The sequence below is a fragment of the Drosophila serrata genome, unplaced genomic scaffold (assembly GCF_035046125.1).
Source record: "Drosophila serrata isolate PLE 108 unplaced genomic scaffold, ASM3504612v1 contig_228, whole genome shotgun sequence".
Taxonomy (NCBI): domain Eukaryota; kingdom Metazoa; phylum Arthropoda; class Insecta; order Diptera; family Drosophilidae; genus Drosophila; species Drosophila serrata.
The window spans coordinates 423099-447969 of NW_028257126.1; the positions used below are offsets into that span (position 1 = coordinate 423099).

The following is a 24871-nucleotide window of genomic DNA, read 5'->3' on the forward strand; positions in this document are numbered from 1 at the left end:
TTTCTTTGCAAATAAACAAACCACCGACTTAATTAAATATAAATATAGGGTAGTATATAAGGTAGTATAAATAATAAAATAAAAATGTTAAAATGAAAGTGTACTAATATGTAAATAACAAATTTAAATATTTACCAATAATTCATAGACAACCATTTAAATAGAATATAAATAAGTATTCGTGAATATTTTACTTCTGGAACATTAACATTTACATTGTCAGCATCAATGGGTGTTGCGCATCATGTTTCTAGGAATATTTTTAATTTTAGTTACCCTTCCGCAGGTTTAATTTAAGATACATAAGATACATAAGATACATAAATTGTTTTACAAAACTTTTTAGGGTGCTACAGAAATCCCTAGGGTTTCAATTTACATCTTTTAAATCATTTAAAAAAGTGCTTAAAATTATGAAATTGGTTTTTTAATGTACCGAATTCAGTGTTCCTTTGTTTACTGCGTGTAATATAAATTTATATATTATATAGCTTAAATGGGAAAGATTATCATGTATAATGTTTTAGCTAAATTTTGAAGACTAGCTTAGAATATTGTATATTTTTATAGAATACTCTATGGTTTTTCTGTTAATTGTAAGGCCTGCAGACGAATTCCAACGAGAAGTAAAAGATTTATTTTTGTTTATACAAGTAAATTAACTTAAAAGACCAAAATAGAATGTTTTAGTTAAAAATATTTACATTTATTTCGTTGTTTTTTTTTTTGTGGTTTCAGAAACCAATTCAGAAATTTTTACAATTTTTATGAGTTCAAGCTTTGAGCATTTGGTTGAGAGTTGGTCGAATTCCGTATCCGGCGACACAGAGGGCAGCGCACAAAAGACACCAAGGTGCCTGGGATCATCCATCCGCATCCTTAATCCTGGGATAGTCCACGACACCGGGGAACCTCGAAAAATACAGCCACAAATTCGGAAGAAGCTAGCGATGATGACATGGGGGGGGAATCACACGGCGGTGATCAAATGGGCGTCATCCTCGTTGATCCGATCGGATTTCCCATTGACCTCGATCGTGTGATTCGACTCCGTGTCGCTGGGTTCCTGTTCGGCATCCTCTTCCTCGTCATCGTCGTTGTCACACTGGGAGGAGGAGGAGTTATCCCCATTTTCCTGCTCCGGAGATTCACGCTCCTCGTTTTCCTCGTAGATCACGTCACAGCTGGTGGCAATCGATTTTGGAGGCGGCTTCTTCACCGATTTCCCACCGCCCTTCCGGTCGCCATTTTGCTGCAATTCTGACATTTGGATTTGCATTTCACGCAAGCGGTCGGTGAGCACATAGAGATCCCGCTCCTGACTCTCGCAGCGAGTCCTGAGCTCAGAGATCTCACGGAGATCCTCGGCTCGGGGATCCCGGCGCTCGTATCTCATGCGCATCTCCTCGAATCTACGGAGAAAAGGGTTTAAGTTTTTAATTTTAATCATAAAAGTGTTTAAAACGAAAGGACAGTGGATACTGACTTAGTGTACAACAGCCCACGACACGGACACGGAAAAGCCAATAGATAGTTAGGGGAAAATAGATTTAAAAGAGTTTTTCCAAGTTCTTAGTTCTGTTCTTTATACGATTTTGTTGTGAGTTCAATTTATATTTTTTAAACTCAAATCATTTTATGAAAAATTTAATTGTTGAGCATTAACCCTAAATTGAACAATCTTATAAAACATCAGATAAGTTTACATTGTAAACTTTAGAAAATTGATATGTACATACAAAGTGACAAAGATATAGTTATTTTGTAGACCTTAAGTTCAAAAGACATTCCGGGGTGTTCCAGAAATCTCTAAGGTTTCAATTTCAATATAAAACCTTAAGGGTTTACACATTATTAAAGTCCATATGAAATAAATAAATCTATATAATATAAATTTGAATTATTTAAAATAACAGAAACTACTATTCAAATGCTTTTCAGTAAGACCCTTAGAAAAATAAGTTCAAAGTCCCCCGAAGGAAAGCAGAATTAAGAACCTGATTGTAAGGGATTGGGTTTTTTGAGTGGTAGGGTATAGGGTAGGGTATAATAGGGTGTCTCAGGTGGGCTCTAATGGCCCCACTTACAGGTTGGTCAGGCAGCGGCACTTGCGGTGCAACTGCTCGATCTCGTTGGCATTGCTGATGTCGCGCTTGTCCAGCGCCGCCTTCTCGGCATCGTAGGCGGCCTTCAGGTCCTTGAGATTGCGCTGGTGCCGAAGTTCTACATCGCTGCGGATGCGGATGCAGGTTTTTGGGTTCAAATTCGGATTCGAGGACGTGTTTTTTTGTGATTGTGGTTATTCAGGTTAGAATAGATGGGGTCAGAGGTTGGATACACACACATAGCGAGAAAGAGAAAGTAAAATATTAGGAGAATAAGTAACTGAGAAGGGTTTCTGAAAGCTTTTTAGGTTCTAAAATATTATGTGGGGATTTTTTCAGTCTATTAAAAAGTTGATATAAAATGTGTCTCTATTACAGTGAATTCAAAATAATAATGACTTAATACTTCGAACTCTACATTAAAATATTTAGATTAAATTTATTGATCTATTCAAACCATATTTCAGATCGGAATAATGATATATTACAAACAGCAAAGTATGTTAATACTACCTTGCAACATTTTGGGTACCTAAACTAGTATTTTCTTGTACCTATATTTAACAGATTACCCCTGGATTTAATTAAAGGTCACAAGGTCAAGCTGTAACTGATGTTAACTATCAGGGGGTTAACATTTTTATTTTATTTGCGCATTAGGAGATGACGGTATTTGATATAGAACACAGCAACAATATTGAACACTAAGCATGCAAGGGCGATCAGCGGCGACATGGTCAGATACAGAACATATATGGTTGGCATATACGGCCACGCCCCCTTGGCCAAGGCCCACAACCAGGCTGGATGATATGTCCATCGCCCTAAATGCCGATCCATCATGCTGAATGAGTGGAAAAAATAAAGTGTGAAACAAGAGAAATCGAGATGAACAAAGCCTCCAAAATGAAAATGAATGGGAAATGGGAAACTAAGACATTGAATATGCAAGGCAATGGTAACTAAGGCTTTCAGGCAATTTTATACTGAGGCAGTTGGTTAATATCACAGGTAATTTCACAGGTAATCTCCACTCACTTGAATCGTTCATCGGCAGCGGCCATTTTGGCGCGATGTCGTTCCACAAGTTCCTGCATTGCCTCATCCCTCTCCGCCTGCAGCTTGGCCTTTTGAGAGTCTATAAAAATATATAATATATTATATATCAAAAGTTTCCAAGATTTATTCAAAAGATTCACTCACCCAGCTCTTTGCGATGCGTTTCGACCATGTCCTGCGTGGATAGCTGCAGCTCCTTGGCAAATTCCTCCTTCACCTGACCCAGGCGTTCCCGGAATTTCTCCTCCATTTCGGTTTTCTCCGCCTCAAACTCCTGCTTCAGCCTCTGCTCCATTTCCACGCGTCGATCCTCCTCACGGCACATGGCATTCTGATACTCCCGATCCGCTCGATCCAAATGCATACGGGTCTGGAGCAAGGCATTATCGGAACGTTCACGCAGGCTGAGGAAATCCTGCTTCTTCAGATCGAGACTCTGGTGCAGGTCCTCAATCTAAAAGGGATTTTCAAAGGTTAATTTATGAACAGGACTTTAAAAGGACATAAAGTGTAACCTCCGCTCGCAGTTCCTCCTCGTTGGCGGTGTAACGATTGGTCAGTGCTCGAAGCTCCTCAATATGCTCATTCTGCAGCTTGTCCAAGGCCTCCCGACGCTCGTCCACATACACGGACTCCAGTTCATTTGTCAGTCTTGTCATCTCTGTACTATAGATGTTAAATGAATAACAAAGTTATAGGTTAAAAGAGATTTTTTAATTTAGAAAATCATAAAAGAAAATGTTTACTTACTAGAGTTTGTTTTCCCAGAAGGCGGCTGCTTCGTTGCGTACCTCATCGATTTTGTAGATCGTCTGACGCTCCTTGTCATAAATGGCACTTTAGGATAAATATAGCTTAGGATATTGGCTAGGATTCAGTTCAGGGAGAATAAATCCTAGTTATACTTACTTATCACACTGATATTTTATCTTGTGCACAGCCTCGATCTGGGCCTCGAGATTATCATTGGCAGATTGCAGATCAGCCTTCAGGTTCTCGATACGATCCATGAGAGTCTGAATGGATTGCTCCTGCTCGCTGACCACACCTCGCAGTGAATTCACCTGCGCCTGGCAGGTGCGCAGATGATCTGCCTCCTTCCGCCGAGACTGCAACTCCTGCTCCAGTTCCTCCGCCTTGGCTGCAGCCTGTTTCCGCTCATAGTTGGACTTGTCCACCTTGTCCTTGCACTGGCGCTGCATTTGCCGCAGTTGCCACTCGCAGTCGGTCATCAGGGATTCCTCTTGCTCTAAATATTAAAAGAGTTTTGTTGTTTCTTTATTTGAATTAAATTTAAGGTGACCTACTAGTGACCCACCTCGATTGTGTGTCCTGAGCATTTCAAACTCCTTCTGCCACTTGTCCTCGCAGATTTTACGTTCCGCCTCGGAGTTGTCCAAGGCGCTCTTCAGGATGCGTATTTGCTCCTCCAGCTCGGCCCGGATCTTCTCCACCTGTTGCCGCCATTCCTCAGCCTCGACTTGGGCACTGGCCAGTTGTGTTTGCAAACTGCCGGCCAGGATCTGATTTTCTTTGTACTTTTCGGTTAGTTCGTGGTACTTGGCTTCAAGTTCGTCTAGGAAAAGAAAGGAAAATTGTTTGAGATATCTTTTGACAGCTGCTATTTAATGGGTATAAATTTAAGAGAACTTGGCGCATGTGTGTGCTTTAGTTATTTATAAAATTATTTAATTAAGACTGCAATATATATATACTTACCATATTTACGCTGGAATTCATCTTGATCTTCGCTGTATTTGTGCCTTAAATGGACCTTTTCATCCTCGAGGAGGTGCAGCTTTTTCCGCACATATTCATCGTCCTTGTGAGCGGCACCCAGTTCGCCTTGGAGTCCTGAAATGTATTTTATTTAGATCTTAGTGATCCTAAAAGATTTACGATTATATATTCCACTCACTTTCCACATTCCATTGCTTGAGGGACAGTTCCTGTTCCAGAGTCTGGATCTTGAACTGCATATCTCCCACCTTGGCCTCCAGTTGATGGACATTTTTGTGGGCATCGTCCAATTGACTGCTAAATCGGGCTTTCTGCTGCTTCAGCTCCTTTCTGCAATATCGAGTACAGGGATGAGTAACACTCGGAATGGAATAGAGAATAGAGATAAATCCCTAGACAGATCAGCTCAACTGTCAGACGAATATTTCAGACACAAACTTGTCACTGAATAATCCTCCCCAAACACAAAAACAATATGAATCACAAACGTGTTGAGCGCACGCAGCACGAATATAAATAAATAAATAAATAAATAAAAGTAAAACCGCAAAAGAATAATTATTATTATTCTATATATCGTATATAGATATCGCGCGTACCTATAGCTAGACATTTGCCTGACGTAATTTGGATGGAAAAGCTCGTTAAACCTGAATGAGGTGTAAAAACAGTGGGAATGTCTTCCTCAACCATAATTTGTTGAGATACAATATGTACACAGATATACATATCTACGGATACACACGTAGACAAAGATACAGCAACACTTTTATATAATATATATAGTATATGTAGATTTGTCTCTGTTCTGTTCTGTGCTTTGTTTTGTTTTGGCTTTTCAACGCAAAAATGAAATACGTTTTAATTGAATTTATCCTAGTCGATTCTTGGTTGCTGCGAAAATGCGCAAAGTTTATTTTTAAATCAACGACTTTTTGTTGGCGCATTTTGCCAAACTCTTTGTCGCTCTCTACGGCAAGTACAGTGCGTTTCGAAAGTGTCAAAGGGATGAATTAAAAATTAACAAAAAAGATAAGAAAGTTAAAATTATAAAGTAAATAAAGTGGTATTTGTAGAGGGTATATTTTTAAGATATCTTTTATTTTTATTAATTTGTTCTTCAGATTTTGATATTTATAAGATACAAAATAAAATAAGTATTATATAAGGAAGGCAACGTGATTCATAATTATAAAAAAATTAGCATTTTTGAGACTTAAGAAGCTTGGAAACTGATTAATAAAATTGATAGCAAAGGTACTTATAAGGTTTTGATTCTATAGAAAATATATTATGATACCTACATTTAAGTTCATAACAGTTTTCACTAATTCTTCTAGTTCTTTTTCTAATTATTTTGACTTGCAGGAAAAACTAGGTTTTGGAAAATTAACTGCTACTTCGGCGTTAATAATAAAGTCTTAAATCCCCATAAAACAATTAATTTATTATTTAAAAAAAGGTATATTTATATAGCTTTAATTTAATGTAACTTTTTAAGTTAAAACACATATACTTTTATAAAATGAAAAACTTCAGTGAGAAAAAATAAATAAAGGTGTTTCAATCAAAGCAAAATCTGTCCTCTAAGTCTTTAAAAGGTAAATGGTATAAATGGTAGTTTCGTTGTAAATTCGGATTTTTGTTTAAATAACCTATTGCTATTAATCTAATACTTTTTCTGACTGAAAATATGATCACTTTGTTAATTTTGTGATATATCCAGAGTAATTCAAGTGCTATATCTTTGGGAATTTTATAAAAGTAAAGCTTAATAAATATACGAATATCTATAAATTTGATTGTGTAATAAAAATATTTTCGTGAAATATTTTTTTTAATGCAAAGTTGCTCACTTTGATTTTAGTCACACATTTTAGCAAGTGATTACATTTTGTCCGGCACTGTCCACATTATGTGGACATATGTTTCGTATAGACAATGAGAAGTGAATTTATCAAATTTTGTGACACGCGGTCTTAGTTGTAGAGATAGTCAGACGGAGATATAGATAGATAGATATATGGGGAGAGACAAAGCAAAAGAGACAGATGCAACTCGTGTACTTAGATTGAAAGTTATTTCAATTATTTTTGGCAAGAGCAGCATCTCTGCCAGCGATGCCTGTGAACTTTCCGTTGCGAATGCTTGGATTCTTTTGTGTTTATGCCCAAGTTGCTCATTAAATTGGATTAGATAAACAGATAAACAATGGGTGTTGAAGGGGAGGAAGCAGTAGCATCAGCAGCAGCATCAGCAGAAGCTTCAGGAAAGATGGCCATTAGTTATTCAAAGGAAATTACGCATACGCCGCATGTGCCCGCGGAATAAACAATCTTTCAATGCTACAGCACCTCTCTCTCTCTCTCTCCCGTACGTCCAATCAATTATCCACCAAAATCAAGAACAACCCAAATAAAATTCCACAAGTGCACGCCCCCTTCTTGCCCATTTCCTCACAAGTTCGCTCTAATTATGAACGTTTTCTAAAATTTACTTGTCTCTTTTTTATTTTTCTGCAGTCCGCCTGAAATAAGCAAAGCGAATAAAACTAGAGCAGGCATATCGTGTTCTATGCACATCAGAAAATATGATTGAGAAAAAACCGACAAGTCGAAGCAGTGGATACTCTGGAAAATTACTACAAAATATCTAATGATAATAAGTGGAATTACTCAGCATGTCTGTCGCAGAAAACTTCTATATTACTTAAAACAAATGTATACTAATTAGGTATTCATTTATTAAAGATTTCTCATAATCCAAATATTTATTTTTTTATGTCTAACCTCAAGCTCTATACCCTCTGTCAGTGTATGGCAAAAAACAAGCGTGGGAAATGGTCTACATGTTGCCAAAAAAGAATTGTCGGCTAAGAGGAAGAACGCCGCAAAACGAGAAATGACGAAGTAAATTTATTTTTGCCTCCGTACAAGTGTTCGTTCAACTGATTTTCAACCAAAAATCCCAATGTTTATTATTATTGAAACACGAACAAATTTACATAAATATAATTTGTCGAAATAATTTTCGCCATTTAAATATGAGACACTTGCCGCACCGGCTGTCATAATCTGTCATATCGAACGAAGGCCAAACAAAGCCAAAGAAAATGCCACTAAGCGATATCTTTCACATTACGTATACGTAATGAGAGAAACAAGTGGGATTTTCTAAGGAATTTATTTCTATAAATATTGTTATTTGTTAAGAAGACGTTGTGAAGGTAGATGATCCATCAAAACTGATCACATGAAAGGTCTGCCATTAGTTTCTTGACAATTTCCATCTCTACAAATGTAGTTTTTTGTATTCTTAACGCATTTTTAATTAAATATATAAATAATTCCTTAATCCATTAAATTATTTTTCTTGAATTCAAAATATTTGAAAGCTGATTTGATTGGCAGATGCCAGAATATATTCAGAGCCAGTATTTATACGTGTTGATCCATTTAAAAATAGGCGCCCCTGACTACTGGAAACGCAAATCAAACAGGAAAATCAAATTGGCAAGAGAAATCAGAGTGAAAGCAACAAACGAGGGGGAATTTTCCGCTGAATGTGTGATCCGTGTGAGAAACCAGAGCACCGGGCATGTTCCATGACACAAAGATCAAGATAAATTGGCTGCATTTTGCCATGTTAATGCTGAAATTGTTGGCATGCGCAAGTGATTAAATAAATACGTCGCACTTTAAGCCGCAAAAATTGTGGGTACTAGCCAAATATCAAGTATACGCCCGAGGGAATATGCATTAAAAATCAATTTGCATTTATTTATATGCTTCATTTACTAATTGTAGTTGAAAGCAATGTTTTCTATCAATTATTGAATTGAACAATTGAATACAATATCCAAATTGGATAATTTTTGTAATTATTCTTTCTTTTGTTTACCTTTTTCATGGCATTAAAACAATAAAGTTTGAATAAAATGTTTAAATGTGGGAAAATGTTTAGTTACTTATGATTTGAAATAGTTTTGAATATCCTAAGGCTCATTTAAATTTGTATTTGGATTCATTAATATGTATAAAAACAATATAACATGATTTGAAATAGTTCTGAATGTCCCAGGGCTCATTTCATTCTGTATTTGGATTCATTAAAATGTATAAAAACAATATAACAAGAAAAATGTCCCATGTCCTTTTTGTTAACAATGTTTCCCACTGTTTCCCTTTCTTAACTATCAAAAAACCCTTAATAAATTAATTTTAGATTGAATGAGGACTGTTTCATTTAGCTCACCTGAGTTCCTGGTTGTCGAATGGACTCTCCTGGCGCACTGGCTTATTCAGGACACTCCCATCCTCGATGATCTCAATGCTGGGCGGCATGTCCTGGCCGATGCAACTGTCGTCCCAGCTGCGCTGCTTGGGACTGCCGCTCCGACTGCGACTGCGACCCTCGACGTGGATGGGAATAAAGTGCACATTGCCCAGGCTGTTGCCCCCCGCTCCATTGGCGATATTGATGTTGATCTGCGAATCGGCGCCATTTGTGGTCTGTGCTGCTGATGCACCGCCTCCTGCTGTCGCTGCTGCTGATGCTGATGCGGATGCTGATGCTGATGCAGATGTGGTCGTGCTGGCGGTCGTTGACTCCACAACCACATCCGGCAGACTGATGCTCTCGATGCATACCAATCGCTCGCTGAACTCGCTGTCGTCGAGTTCGTCGCACTGCAGAAAGGTCTCCTCGCAGTCGGTGGAGTTGCCGTCCCGGATGAAGTTCAGGTGGTTGGTCAGGTGATGCGAGGAGCTGCGTGGCGGTGGGTGTGGCGGCATCTGTTGCTGCGGTGGCAACTCCTGATCCCCGATTCCCGAGTCGGCATAGCTGCTGCTCAGATTGGAGTCGGATTTAAGGGCGCTCCTCTCGCTGCTTGCCGACTGGCGAGAGGTGCCATTGGTTGGCTGATGCCCAGCATGTGGTTCATATTCCAAGTCAACGGCTTCATCTACTTCGTCATCGTCCTCATCGTGCTCTCCTCCTCCTCTGTTTCCTCTTGGACATTCTCCAGCTTGACATGACTCAATCGTGTCCAGGGGCGATTATTCATATTTTGATATATGGTCGCTGGTATATCGGAAGCAAAGACCTCATCTTCCAGGGTCTCTATATGCGCCTCATTGAGTTCTTCAATGTTTAGCGAGTCTTCTGCATGATTATTCAGTTCGTAGAAGGTTTCGTGCTGCTCCGCCTCTCCCTCCGATGACGTCGACGAATGGAAACTGCAATCCTCGACCGTGATTTTGGGCACTTCCGGTGATTTCTGATGACGCGGTGGTGCCTGCGGTGGCTGCGTACTCACGACCGACTCACGAAACTCACGCGGCGTGCTGGCACGCGAACTGTGCGCCGAACCGATTTCATTCGGTTTGGCGCTAGTCTGGCCCATGGTTATGTCACTTAATTGCTGATGCTGTTGCTGCTGCTGCTGTTGCGATGCTTGATGTTGCTGCTGCTGCTTGGCCAGATGTTGCTGCGGGGCACTTGCATTGCCGGCTGTCGGCAACTGTTGCTCCTCCGGCTGCTGCTGTTGTGTTTCCCGCTCAACGCTTGCCGCTTGAATGAGCTGCTCGTTGGCGAACGAACGCATTGCTCTTGGCTTTTCACACTCACTCTCGGCCGGAAAATGCTGGCGCTCTGCCGGAAAATGGTCGTGCTCTTTGATAGCTCCAGCTGGGTTACTGTGCTCTTCGATAGTACTCTTCGCTCTTTGCAGATCGTCGCCGAATTCGTTCTCTGGGCAACTATTATTAGCCAAAGTCATTTGATAAGTATTCGGGGATGCGAGCGCGGGGTCGGAGTTCGTTTCAAGGTGTGCCGCGCTGGCGATTACGTCTTTGGCATTACTTTTATTCGATTTATTTGTCTTGCCAGTGGCTGCGATTAGGTGATGTTGCTGATGTTGCTGCTGATGCTGCTGTTGCTGCTGCTGCTTTTGACGCTGGTGGTTTCGACCACGCGCCATGAAAATGTCGGTAAGGAACTCGCGACTCTTTTGCAGAGTCCTGCGCTTTTTCGGCTCGGTTTCCGGGCTCTTCGTGGTGCTATCCCCGCTCGAGGGACGTCGGAATCCTCCCAGGGAAAGCAACGATTGTCGCTTTTGGGTATCGTTCTCGGTACGCTGGTCGATTTGTGGCTCGCTAATGCCAATTAATGACCGATCTCGACCACCACCAATGTTTCGGCTCGCGATCGCGCTGGCTGCCTCGTTTTGACTGCTGGGAGCCGCATTTCGACCATCCGTCGTCGTCCTCGCATCTCCGTCCGTTTTATTTATATACGAAAGATTGTCGGAGCGGCCATTAGCAGCTGTTTTTGCTAATTTTAAACGCTCTTCGTCGCCGCTGCCAGCTTCATTATCGCCATCGTTGTTGTCATCATCATCGCTGGCAAAGTCCTCCAGCTCTTCGATCACCGCCCGTCGGGCTGCTCTTTCCGGCTGCTCTTCCTGGCTAAGAGCAGTGGCATTACTTTTGCCACATTTCGAGGGTCTTTCATCCTCATCACTTGTGTCGTAGACTTTCGCCTTGTGCGTTTTTCCACGACGTGATCTTCGCAGCAAATTGAACATATTGTCTCTCTTAATAGTGTCTCTTGGGATTATATTTTCAATATTATTATTCTCTCTTGTTGTATATCCATTAATTCCTCTGCGGTTTGGCTGATATTTCGTTGTGTGTTTTTCGTTTTATAAACAAATCGTTGCTTTGTTGCAATTATTTCGTATTTTTATGTGTATTTTAAATGCTTTCAACCTGTTGAAAATATTTTACAAATATTACATTAGTTTCGGTCGCTCGAGTGTGTGTTTGTGTGGGCACGAGATCTAATTGGCCTTAATTATAATGCTTGATCTTGAGTTTACCCCGCCCGCCCAATAAGATTCGCTCTTTGGATCATCTGGCGGAACTGGCGCTTCGACTTGGATGGCGGATAAACTGCGACTGTCGCTCAGTAAAACGCTCCATGCACTGCGTCCACTGTCGCGATCTTAATAATCATCATCACCAGGGGGAGCTGATCATCATGATGATGACAATGCTGGACAAATGTGAGTAACAAACACTCAAGCGAGCAAACTGTGAGTACTAGTAGCATGTGTGTACAGGTTCACTGGGAGAAATAAATTGGGGAGAACTATTTTTTTTAATTATGTTTTAAACTTTTTGTATAACAACTTGTAAGTGAGCTAAAAACTATCTTATTTCTATATTATATTTGTAATATTTTTATAATAATTTAATTGTTATAAAACACCATTGATTACATAGGGTGTGGGTGAGTAAAGGCTGAATGGCTGTGAGTAGCATAAGTTCACTGGGAGAAATAAATTGGGGAAAACTATTTTATTTTATGTATATTCCTTTCCTATTACTCTTTGTAAGTGAGCTAAAAACATTAATTAATTAAAAAATTAATTTACAAAGCTATTAAAAACAATAATTAAGTTTAAACTCTTAATAATTATTCTCACATTTGTTCAGAATATTTAATTTTTAGCATTCACCTTTCATTACATAAGATTTAGAGGGTTAAAAATGTAATTTTCAAATGTTGGAAGTGGCATTCAAATGCATCTCATATATTTCAATTGATATAAAAGCTTCAATTTATAAATTAATCTTGTAAAATGTTTTTTTTTTTAACTTTTAACATTTATAATTTCTGTTGTTAAGAAAATATTTAATATTTATCATAAACTTTTATTTAGTTTATAACAATAATTTCAAATCATGAAAGTGGTACTAAAATGTATGTAATTTTATTTCCGAAATTTAAATCTAAAAATGTAGAAACACGCTTCTTAAATATTGTTTTAACTGCACAATTGGCTCGAAAGCACATTTCATAATTTGTTTTAATTATCGTACACACATTCACAACTAAATACAATGCTTATGGTTAGCTTGATAATTGCTGATGAATATTAATTGATGGGATAGAAAGCCAGAGTCAGCCGCCTGCTTTGACCTATTCCTATTGCCATTGTTGTGGCTTTAGCTATATATGCGTCATTATGTGTCATCTGATGAGCAACAAAAACAACAACCACAACAATTTCAACAACAACAAATTTGGCTAATTGTGGAATGCGCATTGTTGAAAGTTCGAGCTGCTGAATATTGCCGAATGAAAAGTGAAAATGATTATATATGTTTTGGTGAATGCATGTTATAAATTGATTATTTATGAATGTAATATCTTCCTTATTTATTAAATATGATAAAGTAGCTATTAATACATATATGTTTATCGGTTTTAACAACCGAGAAACTTGATATTAAATAATTTATATTTTTAATTTATTGTTTTTGCATAAATAACACAATTTTTATCAGTTTCAGAGCTATCAATACCAAATGATAATAAACATATTTGTGGACAAAATAGTATAATATTTTCCATTTCAGTCAACTCCTAAAAGTATGCCAACACTTTCCTCCATTTGATTTTCATTATTAGCTAGCTAAATAATTTTTTTCCAGTGCCTTGCAAAAAAGATCCGCACTTGAGTCAGCATGGAACTCCTTAGTCATTAATGTTTCCTTTCAAACCAAAGTTCAAATTGCAACGAGCAGAGCCAAAAATAAACTAATCACGTTGCACCGCGCCCAACAACATCATAATCCGAGTGCAATTGCCTCGAAACTCTTGATTTTTCCCCTCATTTTCCATGCATCTATTTCAAGTTCAGGATGTTCGCATCGCTCTCTCTTTCTCTATCTTTCTGGCCTTTCCATCCATTTTGCACATAAACGAACCAATTATAGCTAGCAATAAAATAAACCACAAGAAAAAGACTCGCTGATTCTCCAAGCATATATCTATAAATAAATATATATCCGAATCGTTGCTCTTGTAGGGCCTTTTCACATTGACGCCACCATAAAAGAGGCGAACGAAGGCGCCAAGATCATTGTAATAGATGTTCGGGAAGATATATGGATAATTAAATTTGTAGATAAAATTCGGAGAAAGACAAATAAATACTGTTTAAATAGATAAATAAATAAATATATACAAAAATGTCTGTATTTATCGTACTTTTAAATCCAAAATTAAATGCTATATTTAACTTTAATTTGTAGATATATTCTTTAAACGGAATACTATCACAATCATGATTAATAAAATTAATGATTCGGGGAACAGTTTGCAATTTGTGGGATTTCCACAAACTCAGCGGCGCAATTTGCACACATTTCGGCTTCCAATGGACGGAATTTATTTTGAAAATACAAAATAGATAAAAGCCCAGCAAAATCAACAAATAGAAAATTGGAAAAAGCCAGGGAAAAGAGGGGATTTCTGAGTGCATGACGTTCTTACTTTTGGCACGAAATCCCAAAACGGAAATGATGCAGGTGAAATATATATGGAAGATCAAGATCCACTATGAATTGATATACATATTTAATATAGAAACATTTCCCTTACAATTTCTAATACTAACAAAACATATACCTGTTTATCAAAAGCACTGACCCACTTCATAAGTCGTTCAAGTTTACAGCCTTCAACCAGATGGCACACACTTTATATCATTGTTGAATTTACATCTTATATCTTTGCCAATTATTGCACAAGTTCAGAAAAATAAAATAAAAATGAAAATCATAAATATTTTCAACGTGAAGTAAAGCAGACACCCCAAACCAAAAGGCAACAAAAATGAGATACTTTAATGATAAATGAACAAAAAATTTTGCACTTGGCCAATGCCATTGCCCCGACCTATAGGCCCAAAACTCAGTCAATAAAATCCATTAGAGAATTCTTTCCGAACAAAAATGTGTTAAAATATTTATATTTTTTTGTTGGCGAATGGAGAGGCGGTGGCATAAAATTAATAGAAATTAAAATAATATGACAAAAAAAAAGGCACAAGAAAAATATGCCATGAATATTTGGCATGCTTTTGTCGACGTTTTAACATATGTTTGTGATCGAGCGGAAATATATGGCCATACATATTAACACGTTTAGATAGGACAGTGTGTTTCAGATTTGTAAGCTTATTGGATTCTGATTTAAAACTCGGTTTTTATGGAAATTTAGTTATTATCAGTGTGGATAAACTATTTAATTTAAGTTAAATACATTTAATTCGATATATATAATAATAAAAATATTTTCAATAATACTTAGGAGTGGGTCAATTTCCATGAGTGAGTTCAATAAAAGGAAACTAGAAAGAAATTTCATTTTATTATATCTAATTAAATTTAAATTTTACTCAAATCTTAAGAAACCTTTTAGAGATATATTTATAATTAAGATAGTTTCAAAATTAATATTTGTATTTTATTTATTATTCATTTGTTATTTTATGTTTATCCCTTAACTGACTATTTTGAAGAGACCCGACTTATGTATGCCAAGATCACACACAGATTAATAAGATTATAAAGAAAAGAAAGAAAAGAAACTAATTTTGGTATACCGAAGTTTGTATACTACTGCAGATTGCAGTTCATTCATTAATAATTAATACAATTTACATTATTTCTATTTATATTAATAAATAACTAAGTAATTTAACATTTTATTACATTACCCTATCCATCTTATATTGACAGCTTTAAATTCAAAGAATTGCATTTAACGATCGTTTCTATGACAACTGATACATATGACAAAGCAAATATCTGAAAAAATTAAAAATTACCATTTTTAAGAGAAGAGATCTTGAAAATCAGGGAAGATATAGTTTTTCTTGTATTAATTTTCCAATTAACTGATATAATTGTCTGATCAGACGTTCCGACATTTGTATATTCGAGTTAGAGTATATAGAAGAAGTACTGAAAAGTGTTGCATAGTTATATTGATTAAAAACTGAGAGACTATTTTGCGTAGACACGGACAGAGGGACGGACAGACGGACATTGCTAGATCGACTCGGCTGTTGATGCTGATCAGGAATATTTATATACTTTATAAGGTTGGAAATTACTTCTTAATTTTCTGACTAAAATGTTAAAAGGACAGAAAGGTGAAGCTTTTTACTGTTTCACCATCTGGTTAGTAACAAATAATTATAAATTTAGATAAGTAAGACAAATCTTTGAATAACGGGCATTTTTAAAATCTTGTATTATTATTAATGTTCATAATCTACATTAACATTAAGGTTAATACATTTCTATATATATTTTTGAAACGCACTGTTTGTGGCTATATGCATATATAAGTACATAAGTTTTGAAACAAAAACACTTGATGCTTGACGCGTGGAGACAAAAATCCACTTGAAGTTTATTTTCTCATTTCGAGAATGACAAGCACACCATGGGAGTCCAAGCAGTAGAATGGGATGAAAAATACACCGAGTATGGAGATATTAGATTTAAAGATTTGGAGTATAGGACTTTCCTAGCTAGGTGCAACTCTCGGTGGCCTCTGCCGGGCACTTTCCCTTCACTCTCGGCATTTATTTACTTTTCCCTGCTCAGTGCTCGGTGCTCGGTGGCTTGCTGGCTTTTGCTGGCTCTTTTTTGTTTGTTTGTCGCCGCCCACACTGCCGACCTGGCACTGGGCCAACTGACATTGACTGATGCCAGATCAGGCGGCTGATCCAAAACATTCTGGCCACAGAGTTCCCGTCGCCCAGGGACGGGTTAATGTTGTTCTTAGCTGCTCGGATTTTCCTCGTCTCGAGCTTTTTTCCTGCTGCTTCTGCTGCTGCTGATGATGATTTTCCAAACAGTTTTTACACGCTCTCTGAACTGCTGGATTTTGTTTTTTGTTTTTCCCACTCCGACTGCCAGGGGGAGGTGATAAAAACGGCTTACTTACACATAAAGCAGATATGTAAATCAAAGCGAGCGGGTGGATAATAAATTTGAAAATTAGTGAAACTATTAAAGCATGCGACAGGCGACAAAAAATCATTGCGACACATCTGCCTTGAGGTGTTGAGCGAATTAATTGAGTGTATCTTGGCCAAAGCCAAAACAATAATAAATATGTAATCCGCATTTACAGTGAAATACATTTTATTAATTGTAATTTAAGTGTTAAAAATGGAAAATGGCTGTAGAAACTCTGATTTAATTCTAGTTCATAAAGATTGAAAGTAAAAGCATGAGAAAAACAACTCGGAATAAAATCAAATTGAATCGAGTTAAGTTTAATTGGTTTAAGCTTTATCTTTACAAGTACTTTACTATACTCTTTAAAACTGCGGATTGCTATTTAAAATATATTTCTTCTTTAACCCTTAAGTCCAACAAAATTTATTAGGAAATCCGTTCTGACACTTTAGAAGTATATATGTATTTCTACAGAATTTACTGTATATTATTTTGAATAATTCTTAAAGCAAGGTAATTAAATTATTAATACAATTATTTGTGTTTGTAACTTACTTGAGTCACTTACAAAAATTATTTATATAGATTATTTACACAATTACACAAAAAACACACACACACGAATAAACAGTTCGGCCAATTGAATTTGATTTGAAGCAATTAATATTTGTCATGTGAATTATTATTTGTAAAATTAAGTTTTTGTTTTCATTTCCGCCTGACACACGCCTGTAGGGCTGCTGAGGTTTAGGAAAATTTAAAGAGGAGGGTGGGGGAAAACACTTGTTAATCGCTGACAGCAGGTGACACATGCCCAAGCGCATCAACTGCGCAAGGCGGAAAATCCATTTTCACTTTTCACAATCTTCGCTCACGGCGGCGCTCGCGTTCCAAACGGCGCAACAAACGGTAAACGACTGACTGCTGATCTGACGAAGGAAAAGCCCCGATGCCAAGGAAAATTGTCGCTCGGCGGTGGCTATCGATAGATGCCCGCCGATCGTTGGCCAAAATGGAATGGAATTAGTTAACCGAAACAGATCTCGATTGTTGCACAAACATATGTACACATTTGGAGCGGGAGCGAAAGCACAGCTGACCCATAAATGTGGCAAAATATTTTCCAAGCCAATATGATTCCGATCATCAGCGGGAAAATGCAGTAAAAGCACAACTTTAAAATCGGTCAATTGAAACAAAACGGATTCAATGCGAATCCATTAACATAATAATGGATCTTTAGATTAAACCGATTTGATTTTGTTTTCATTTCCTGAATGCATTGTTTTTGTTTACACATCAGACACTTGATTTCAGTTACATTGGGGTTATATTGAATATAAATTATTGTAAATACAACCAATTACAAATGTTAAGTACCAGAGCATTTCATGTAAAATTAAAATAAAAGTGTTGTATTATATTTAATGTTGTATAGAAAATAAACTCAATAAATTAGGAAAATTTAATTTAGTATCAAAAAGACAATTATGTGATCACCCAACGATTTGTTTATCAAGATCAAAAAAAAAATATTTTGTAATCTCAGAAAATATTACTTTAATAGACGTTTAAAATAAAAGACATGGGAATGTTATAAAGATAAAAAAACATAATAAAATCCTCCAGCTTGGCTCAAGTTTGACTTATTATCAGAAGGGCAAGCGAGATGGAGGGAGAATTTCTTTATCACATTAAAAATGTCATTGATTATCATACTGTAATCAAGTTTTCGTAGAACATCTTCAGAAATATAATTATTATTTGCTTTTCTACGGCTTTATGAATTTTATAATACATCATGTTATAACATAATATTTTCCTAATCATCGTGGGAACATTTTATCTTAAAATTGAAACAACACAAAATTTTGGTAACTCTTTCTCTAAAAGTCTTATAGATCATGGATTCTAAAGAGGTTCTACATAAATGGACTGAAAGATGTGGAATGCAGATCTGTTGTTAAGTAGATATTTCTAATTACCTGTTTTATAAATTTTTGGTTAGTTCAAAGCAATAATACACTATAAGCCATCTATAAAAACGAATATTCTTCCCTGACCCTTTCACGTAATTTAATTTCCAAATTGCAATTAAATAAATTAATTTTACAAATAATTTGACAGCTGTTATAGTGAATGACATTAACAGGTGGAATAAGTGGGAAGCGTTTCTGGAAAAGCACTTAGTGATTGACATTCAACTCAGTCAGTTTTACCTCAACTTGCCAACAGAATTGAAAGAAAGTTTGAGACAAACCAAAAATGAAAGCAATAATAAAAGTATTCATAGTATTCATTTTAAGCCTACCCTTGATGGAAAGTACTAAACCGGAACCCCAGCTGAGATTTCTGAACAAACTCGTCAAGATAAATGAAAATCTGAAGATGATTGAGACATTCATAACTGTTCAACACCATTTGGACAAAAACTGCACTCTCCAACACTGGAATTCAGAGAAAATACCAATTCTACGAACAACCGAGCTGTCCTCTTTCGAGGTGAGGAGGTTCATAAATAAATTTGTGTTGGCCATGGTCTGCATAGACGGCGATTTGGATCACACGCTCCTCAATGCCTTGGCAAAAATCTTGGAAAACCTAAGACAGGAACGAATCATACTATGGACTCAAAGGGAACCAACAAGGGAGTTCTTGGCACACCTTTCAGATCAAGCCATCATGTTTAAGTTTGTTCAGATACTAGTTGTGTCTGTGGATCATCATTCAAAGAGAGGGCTGTCATTTCATCGGTTGCATCCTTTTCTTTCTCCCCGGTTTAAAAAAGTTAAAAATATTTTAAATATCAAAAGCCTGGTTTTCCCAGACCCTAGTTTCAATTATAAAGGCTTGCCGGCCATTGTGAAGATCTATCCCTCTGACTTTACAGTCCCCATGAAAATTAAAACTGGCTTCTTTCCCATTTCCCAAGGCGAAGACATGGAAATTATAGAGTTTGCCCGAAGATATAACTTGGATCTAAAATTGTATGATAAAAATGTATCAGATCATTTCGATATTCAGTTAAGTCCACGATTCATCAAACGAGATGATATTTCGGCTCAAACGGACTTTGTGAATCCCATCTCCGCAGCCTCGCTGTTGGTCGTGGTGCCATGCCGTAAACATCGGAGCATGAAGGAGTTCCTGAGAAATCTTGATTTGCAAACTTGGCTATTGTATCTCCTGCCAGTGTACGGTATCTTTGTGGTGGTGGAGACTCTTATTCTAGTAATGACTTACCGAATGTCCGGCCAGATATATCGCCTGACAAACCTGAATCCACTGTTGAATCTGCGAGCCTTCCGGGCCATTTTGGGCCTTCCATTTCCGGAGTTACACAGGACGAGCCTTTCCCTGCGCCAACTCTCTCTGGCCATTACAATTTTCGGATTTATATTTAGCAATTTTATGAGCTGCAAGCTGAGTGCCATGCTAACCAAGCCCCTAGAACGCCCCGAAGTTACCAATTTCGAAGAGCTAAGGGACAGCGGATTGACAACAATTACGGATCCGTATGCTCATTGAGAAAAACATTGATCCACAGTTCTTCCATCATGTTATACCAAAATTTTTGATTTTGAAGCCAGTTGATCGCCTGAGATTCGTTTTCTCGTTAAACGACAGCTATGGCTATATAATGTACTCAAAGAATTGGCCATATTACCAAAAGGTTCTACGCTCCATGGGAAAAATGAATCATTGCTCGTCAAATGATTTGATTATAGCTCAGAATATGCCGAGGATGTATGTCTTGGAGAGCAATTCCATCTTTAAGTGGATGCTGAGTAGATTTGTGATGTATGTTCAAGAGGCGGGCCTTACCCATCATTGGAATATGAACATTCCTCTACTGCAGATAAAAGTCTTTAATTTAACCAGTTCCTTTATCCCTGGAGCACCTGAAATACCTGTGGCACCTGCTTGCTATTGGTTATGGTATTGCCACAGTGGCTTTTCTTGTAGAGATCCTTTTAAAATTAAAATTGCGAGCTGTCGTAAGGCAGGAGCCACCTGTGTGAATTACAAAAATGTTCTCTTAAATGCTTTACTTATCAATGTTGTTAAATTGTTAGAACAAATCTTATCATAATTGTTTTTATTATATATGTATGTATGTTATATATGTATGTATGTTAAAATTTAATAAAGTGGTTTCTGTTCTTGCTGTAAAAATTGTGTTCCACTCCAATAAATGTTACGACTATTTCGTTCAATCTATTGCATAAAAATTGTTTAGGATGTCTATTCGATCCGATGTAAATTAGAACTGAATATATGGTCTTGAATATATGGTCCTGTTCCCTATGTCATTACTAACAAATAGCCCTCGATGAGGGACTTTTCAATAGAGTTTATAACTATGATGTCATAAGTCATTAACCTAAAATCTTAGTCACATTAATTACCTTAAAGCGCTGAAAGCGCGTTCTTGTATTAATAGAAAGTAAGTATTCTCGGCGTAAGGATAATACTCTCTTAAAAATACTATCAAATTAATAAGAACTAATTTTTCAGCAACGAAACTTTAGGAGATTAGAATTATTTCCCACTTAGATGATACTGGTCACTATTTATGTATAATGTATTACTAATTACTACTTATTTAAAATGTTGTTCCGAACATTAAATAATAAATTTTATTTTGTTTCAAAATAAAAGATCTTTCAAAATTTAACTTTACAGTTGCTTCCTTATTTGTTGTATATTTAGTAGTTAGTTTTAATAGCTCTAATCATTAAACTGATATTTAATTGAAGTAGGGATACAATGGGTTGGATAGAAAATATAATAGATAGGTAAGGCTAGTAAAAGAGATACAAAACGGTCTTAAATAACTAAAGATTAATCATAACAGAACCTAAAGGTGCCCTTATTATATTATTATTTTTAAATTTATGGTGTTTTTCATGGTTTAAACTGTTTTAAAATCCTTGTAACATGTACGGAATTTATATCAGGTATTAATTACTTTTTTTCATAAATCCAATTTCCCGTAAGTCTGCCCTAATAAAGGAAAAGCCCACAAATACACATGAATTACATTTATTTATGCAAAACAGAAGTTACAAATATGAATACAGATTTAAGGACAATACATTTTTTAACAAATTTACATGGTTATGTGATATTTAGTGTGTTTAAATTTTAATTTGTTAAAAAGGTACGATTTTTTGAATAATAAGTGACTAACATTTGATTACAACACCGATTAATTTCGAGTATATCGTGACCATCGGTTTCTCTTCTTCACTTGATTAAAAAAGACCTCAAAGAAAAACACGATAGAAGCAATGCCATAGCCCAATAGAAGAAGGTACCACTGCAACTTTAGATGTTCCAAGGATAGGGGAACTAGTTTCGGTCTAATATTTGTAGGAATCTGGATGTTCATGGCTCGCTTTGCATTATGGTATTTATTCTGTCTCCAATACTGTGAAATACCAGCCTCATGAAATCGCGTCAAGGCCCTGGATAGGGGCCACTTATATATTGAGTTCTTCTGCAATACGGATGTCATGGGAATATTTTCTATGATGCCGAGATCTGGAGAGACGCAAAAAGCTTTTTGTCCTTTCGAAATTTGATAATTATTTATATGTGCCCAGTTTTGTTTGAAAACAATGTAGGCGTAGCTTCCGTTCAGTGCCACCAGCATTGCGGCGCGTTCTACTCTTGGCTTACTTATTGCGATTGGTACAACTCGGCGAAAGAAGTCGGCCTGGAGATCCGACTCGATGAAGGATCGAACTTGCGGATCGACAATCACGGCCATTCCACTGGCCCGCAACTCCTCAAAGTTTGTCACCTGGGCATGGTGCGAGTGCTTCGTGAGCAGAGCACTCAACTTGCAGTTGAAGAAAGTGCTGAAGACCATCCCGAAAATGCTCATGGCCATGAAGAGCTGACGGAGTGATAGGGTGTCCCTGCGGCTGACTGGATAGGACATGCCAAGGATGGCTCTAAAGGCTCGAAGGTTAACGAATGGATTTATTCTGGTCGCACGGTAGACTCGCCCTGACATCCGATAGGTAACCATTATTATAAAGGTCTCTACCAAGACCAACAAGGCGTACACACAAAAGATGTACAATAACCAGGTCCGGAAATCGAGTTGCTTGAAGACTTCCTTAAGACTCAGTTCTCGGCCACAGGGCACCATAATTATAATGGATGCTAAAAGGAATGGACTCACATATGCCAAGTGGTCTGCCAATGTGTTCTTCGAGAGAAATTGAGCAGATAATTGAATGTCAACGGAGCCTGCATCGGTCTGGTTGCTCATACGCAATTTTAGAGTAAGATTATACTTGCGTGCAAACTCAAAGACTTCCTTGCCTTCGATTTTTATGTAGCTCAGGCTATTAGGCCTTGTAATATTTGTAGCAACCACAGCCGTTCTTCCCATAAAATCAATATTATTCGGGAAAAAGAGTTTGCACTGACGTCTAGAAATGTTCCTAAGCCGAACAAAGTGTGGGCTTGGATGAAGTTTCATTCGATGTATGACCGGGGGATATTCCCCCATTTGCAATAGAAGCATTTGGGTGAATTTTAATTCCTCAATCTGCTTTAGAATTAACTGCAAAAAGTCTTCGCTGGGTTGCAGTTGCATCCACAAAATTATACGCTTATCTTGAACGCTGTCGTAGATCTTTGCCAAATGAATTAGTAGCCTGGCATCGAAATCATAATCCATGCAGACTAGGGCTACAGCTATATTGTTGAAGTTGCCTCTTATTGCGATTGGGGTTTGCTCATTGAAACGCTGGATTGGGATGCTTCCCGGATTCCAATCCTGAAGGGTGCAATTCTTATCCTTGCTGTTCTGCAGTACAGTTATCGTTTGTATGGACCGATCTTTTTCAATGGATTTAATAAGCTTATTCAGAAATTTCAACTGTCTTTTGTTCAAGCTTTCAGTTATAACTTGGCTTAGAAAAAGCATCAAGAGAGTTCCCAGTATGAACCTCATAGCTGATTCTGTATTAAATTTAAAGCAAGTACTAACGTCCAGTCGTTTTCGAATTGAACTGAAGTAATTATACCTAGTTGAAACTATATCTTCTTGATGTAATGGAAAGCAATTAACGTAATAAGAAAAAACAAGACGCACTGAAGGCCAAATCTAATGATCTAATTCATAAATGTCAATCAACGGATAAAAGCTCTTAGGGAAATTATAAAAAATGACATTTTACATATTAAAAATACTAATAAACTCCATATTACTCTTATTATTAAACCATATTACACAATCACTATTTATGGACTCGAAATGGAGTTCAAACGGTACAACAATAAATTGAAAGGAAAACTTAAAATTAATTAAACTCATATAATTAGTTAAGTCAGTAAATAAGCTAGCCATTGATGTGTCAGACTAAGGTTTATTGTATTATATTTTCCATTGAAATTAATACATTTTGAAAATAATTAAAGAATAACAAGAAAGGAATCTAACTTCGGCACGCCGAAGTTTATATACCCTTGCAGATAGAACTTCTATGAATAAAAAACCATACAATATAAATGATATATATTTGTGTTAAAAAACAGTGAAGTAATACCTGCTTTCATTGTATTCACCTATACATTTTATATTTGCAGTTTTACATTCAAAGATTTGCATTTTTCCTCTACATCAAACGATCGTTTGTATGGCACCTATATGATATAGTCGTCCGATTTTCATGAAATTTGACACAAAATGTAAGACAAATATAAAATGCCTATACCTAAAATTTTTATGAAAATCAGTTGAAAACTGAAAAGGTTATAAATTTAATTGTATTAATTTCTCGATCGTTTCTATGGGAGCTATATGATATAGTAGTCCGATTTTCATAAAATTTTATGCAAAATTGTAGAGTATAGTAAAATGGCTATATCTCAAATTTGATCAAATTCTATTGAAAACTGAAAAAGTTAAAAAATTTTTTGTAAAAATTTTCCGATCATTCCTATGGCAGCTATATGATATAGTCGTCCGATCCAGCCCGTTCTGACATATATACGAGTGAGAGTATATAGAAGGCTAACTACAAAGTTTCATTCAGATAGCTTCAAAACTGAGAGACTAGTTTGCGTAGAAACGGACAGACGGACAGACGGACAGACGGACAGACGGACAGA

The 24871-nt window shown here is 36.8% G+C and overlaps 3 protein-coding genes across 5 annotated transcripts; 1 reads left to right on the forward strand and 2 right to left on the reverse strand.

Moving 5' to 3' along the window:
- Positions 1-684: 684 nt before the first annotated feature.
- LOC110187767 (uncharacterized) lies at positions 685-17754 on the reverse strand. Of its 3 annotated transcripts, XM_086829898.1 has the most exons (12): positions 9159-9697; positions 5083-5234; positions 4884-5018; positions 4483-4740; positions 4074-4413; positions 3915-4001; positions 3680-3830; positions 3309-3618; positions 3144-3243; positions 2761-2949; positions 2088-2231; positions 685-1412 (listed from the first exon to the last, which is right to left on the reverse strand). In XM_086829898.1, the coding sequence occupies exons 1-12, from the start codon at positions 9695-9697 to the stop codon at positions 971-973; spliced, it is 2847 nt and encodes a 948-aa protein (XP_086686024.1). In that variant the 3' UTR covers positions 685-970. The 3 variants fall into 3 exon arrangements, with proteins under 3 accessions (XP_086686024.1, XP_086686023.1, XP_020812887.2); XM_086829897.1 differs by lacking the exons at positions 2761-2949; positions 9159-9697 and adding an exon at positions 17291-17754; XM_020957228.2 differs by lacking the exon at positions 2761-2949 and having other exon boundaries at positions 9159-11158.
- On the reverse strand, positions 9381-11490 carry LOC147644132 (uncharacterized). The gene has a single exon (XM_086829899.1). The coding sequence runs from the start codon at positions 11488-11490 to the stop codon at positions 9868-9870; it is 1623 nt and encodes a 540-aa protein (XP_086686025.1). The 3' UTR covers positions 9381-9867.
- Positions 17755-19000: 1246 nt separating the features above from the next.
- Ir94c (Ionotropic receptor 94c) lies at positions 19001-20757 on the forward strand. The gene is given in 3 exon segments (XM_086829900.1): positions 19001-20259; positions 20261-20614; positions 20616-20757. Coding segments are annotated over 3 exon segments (1755 nt in total).
- The last annotated feature ends 4114 nt before the right edge of the window (positions 20758-24871 follow it).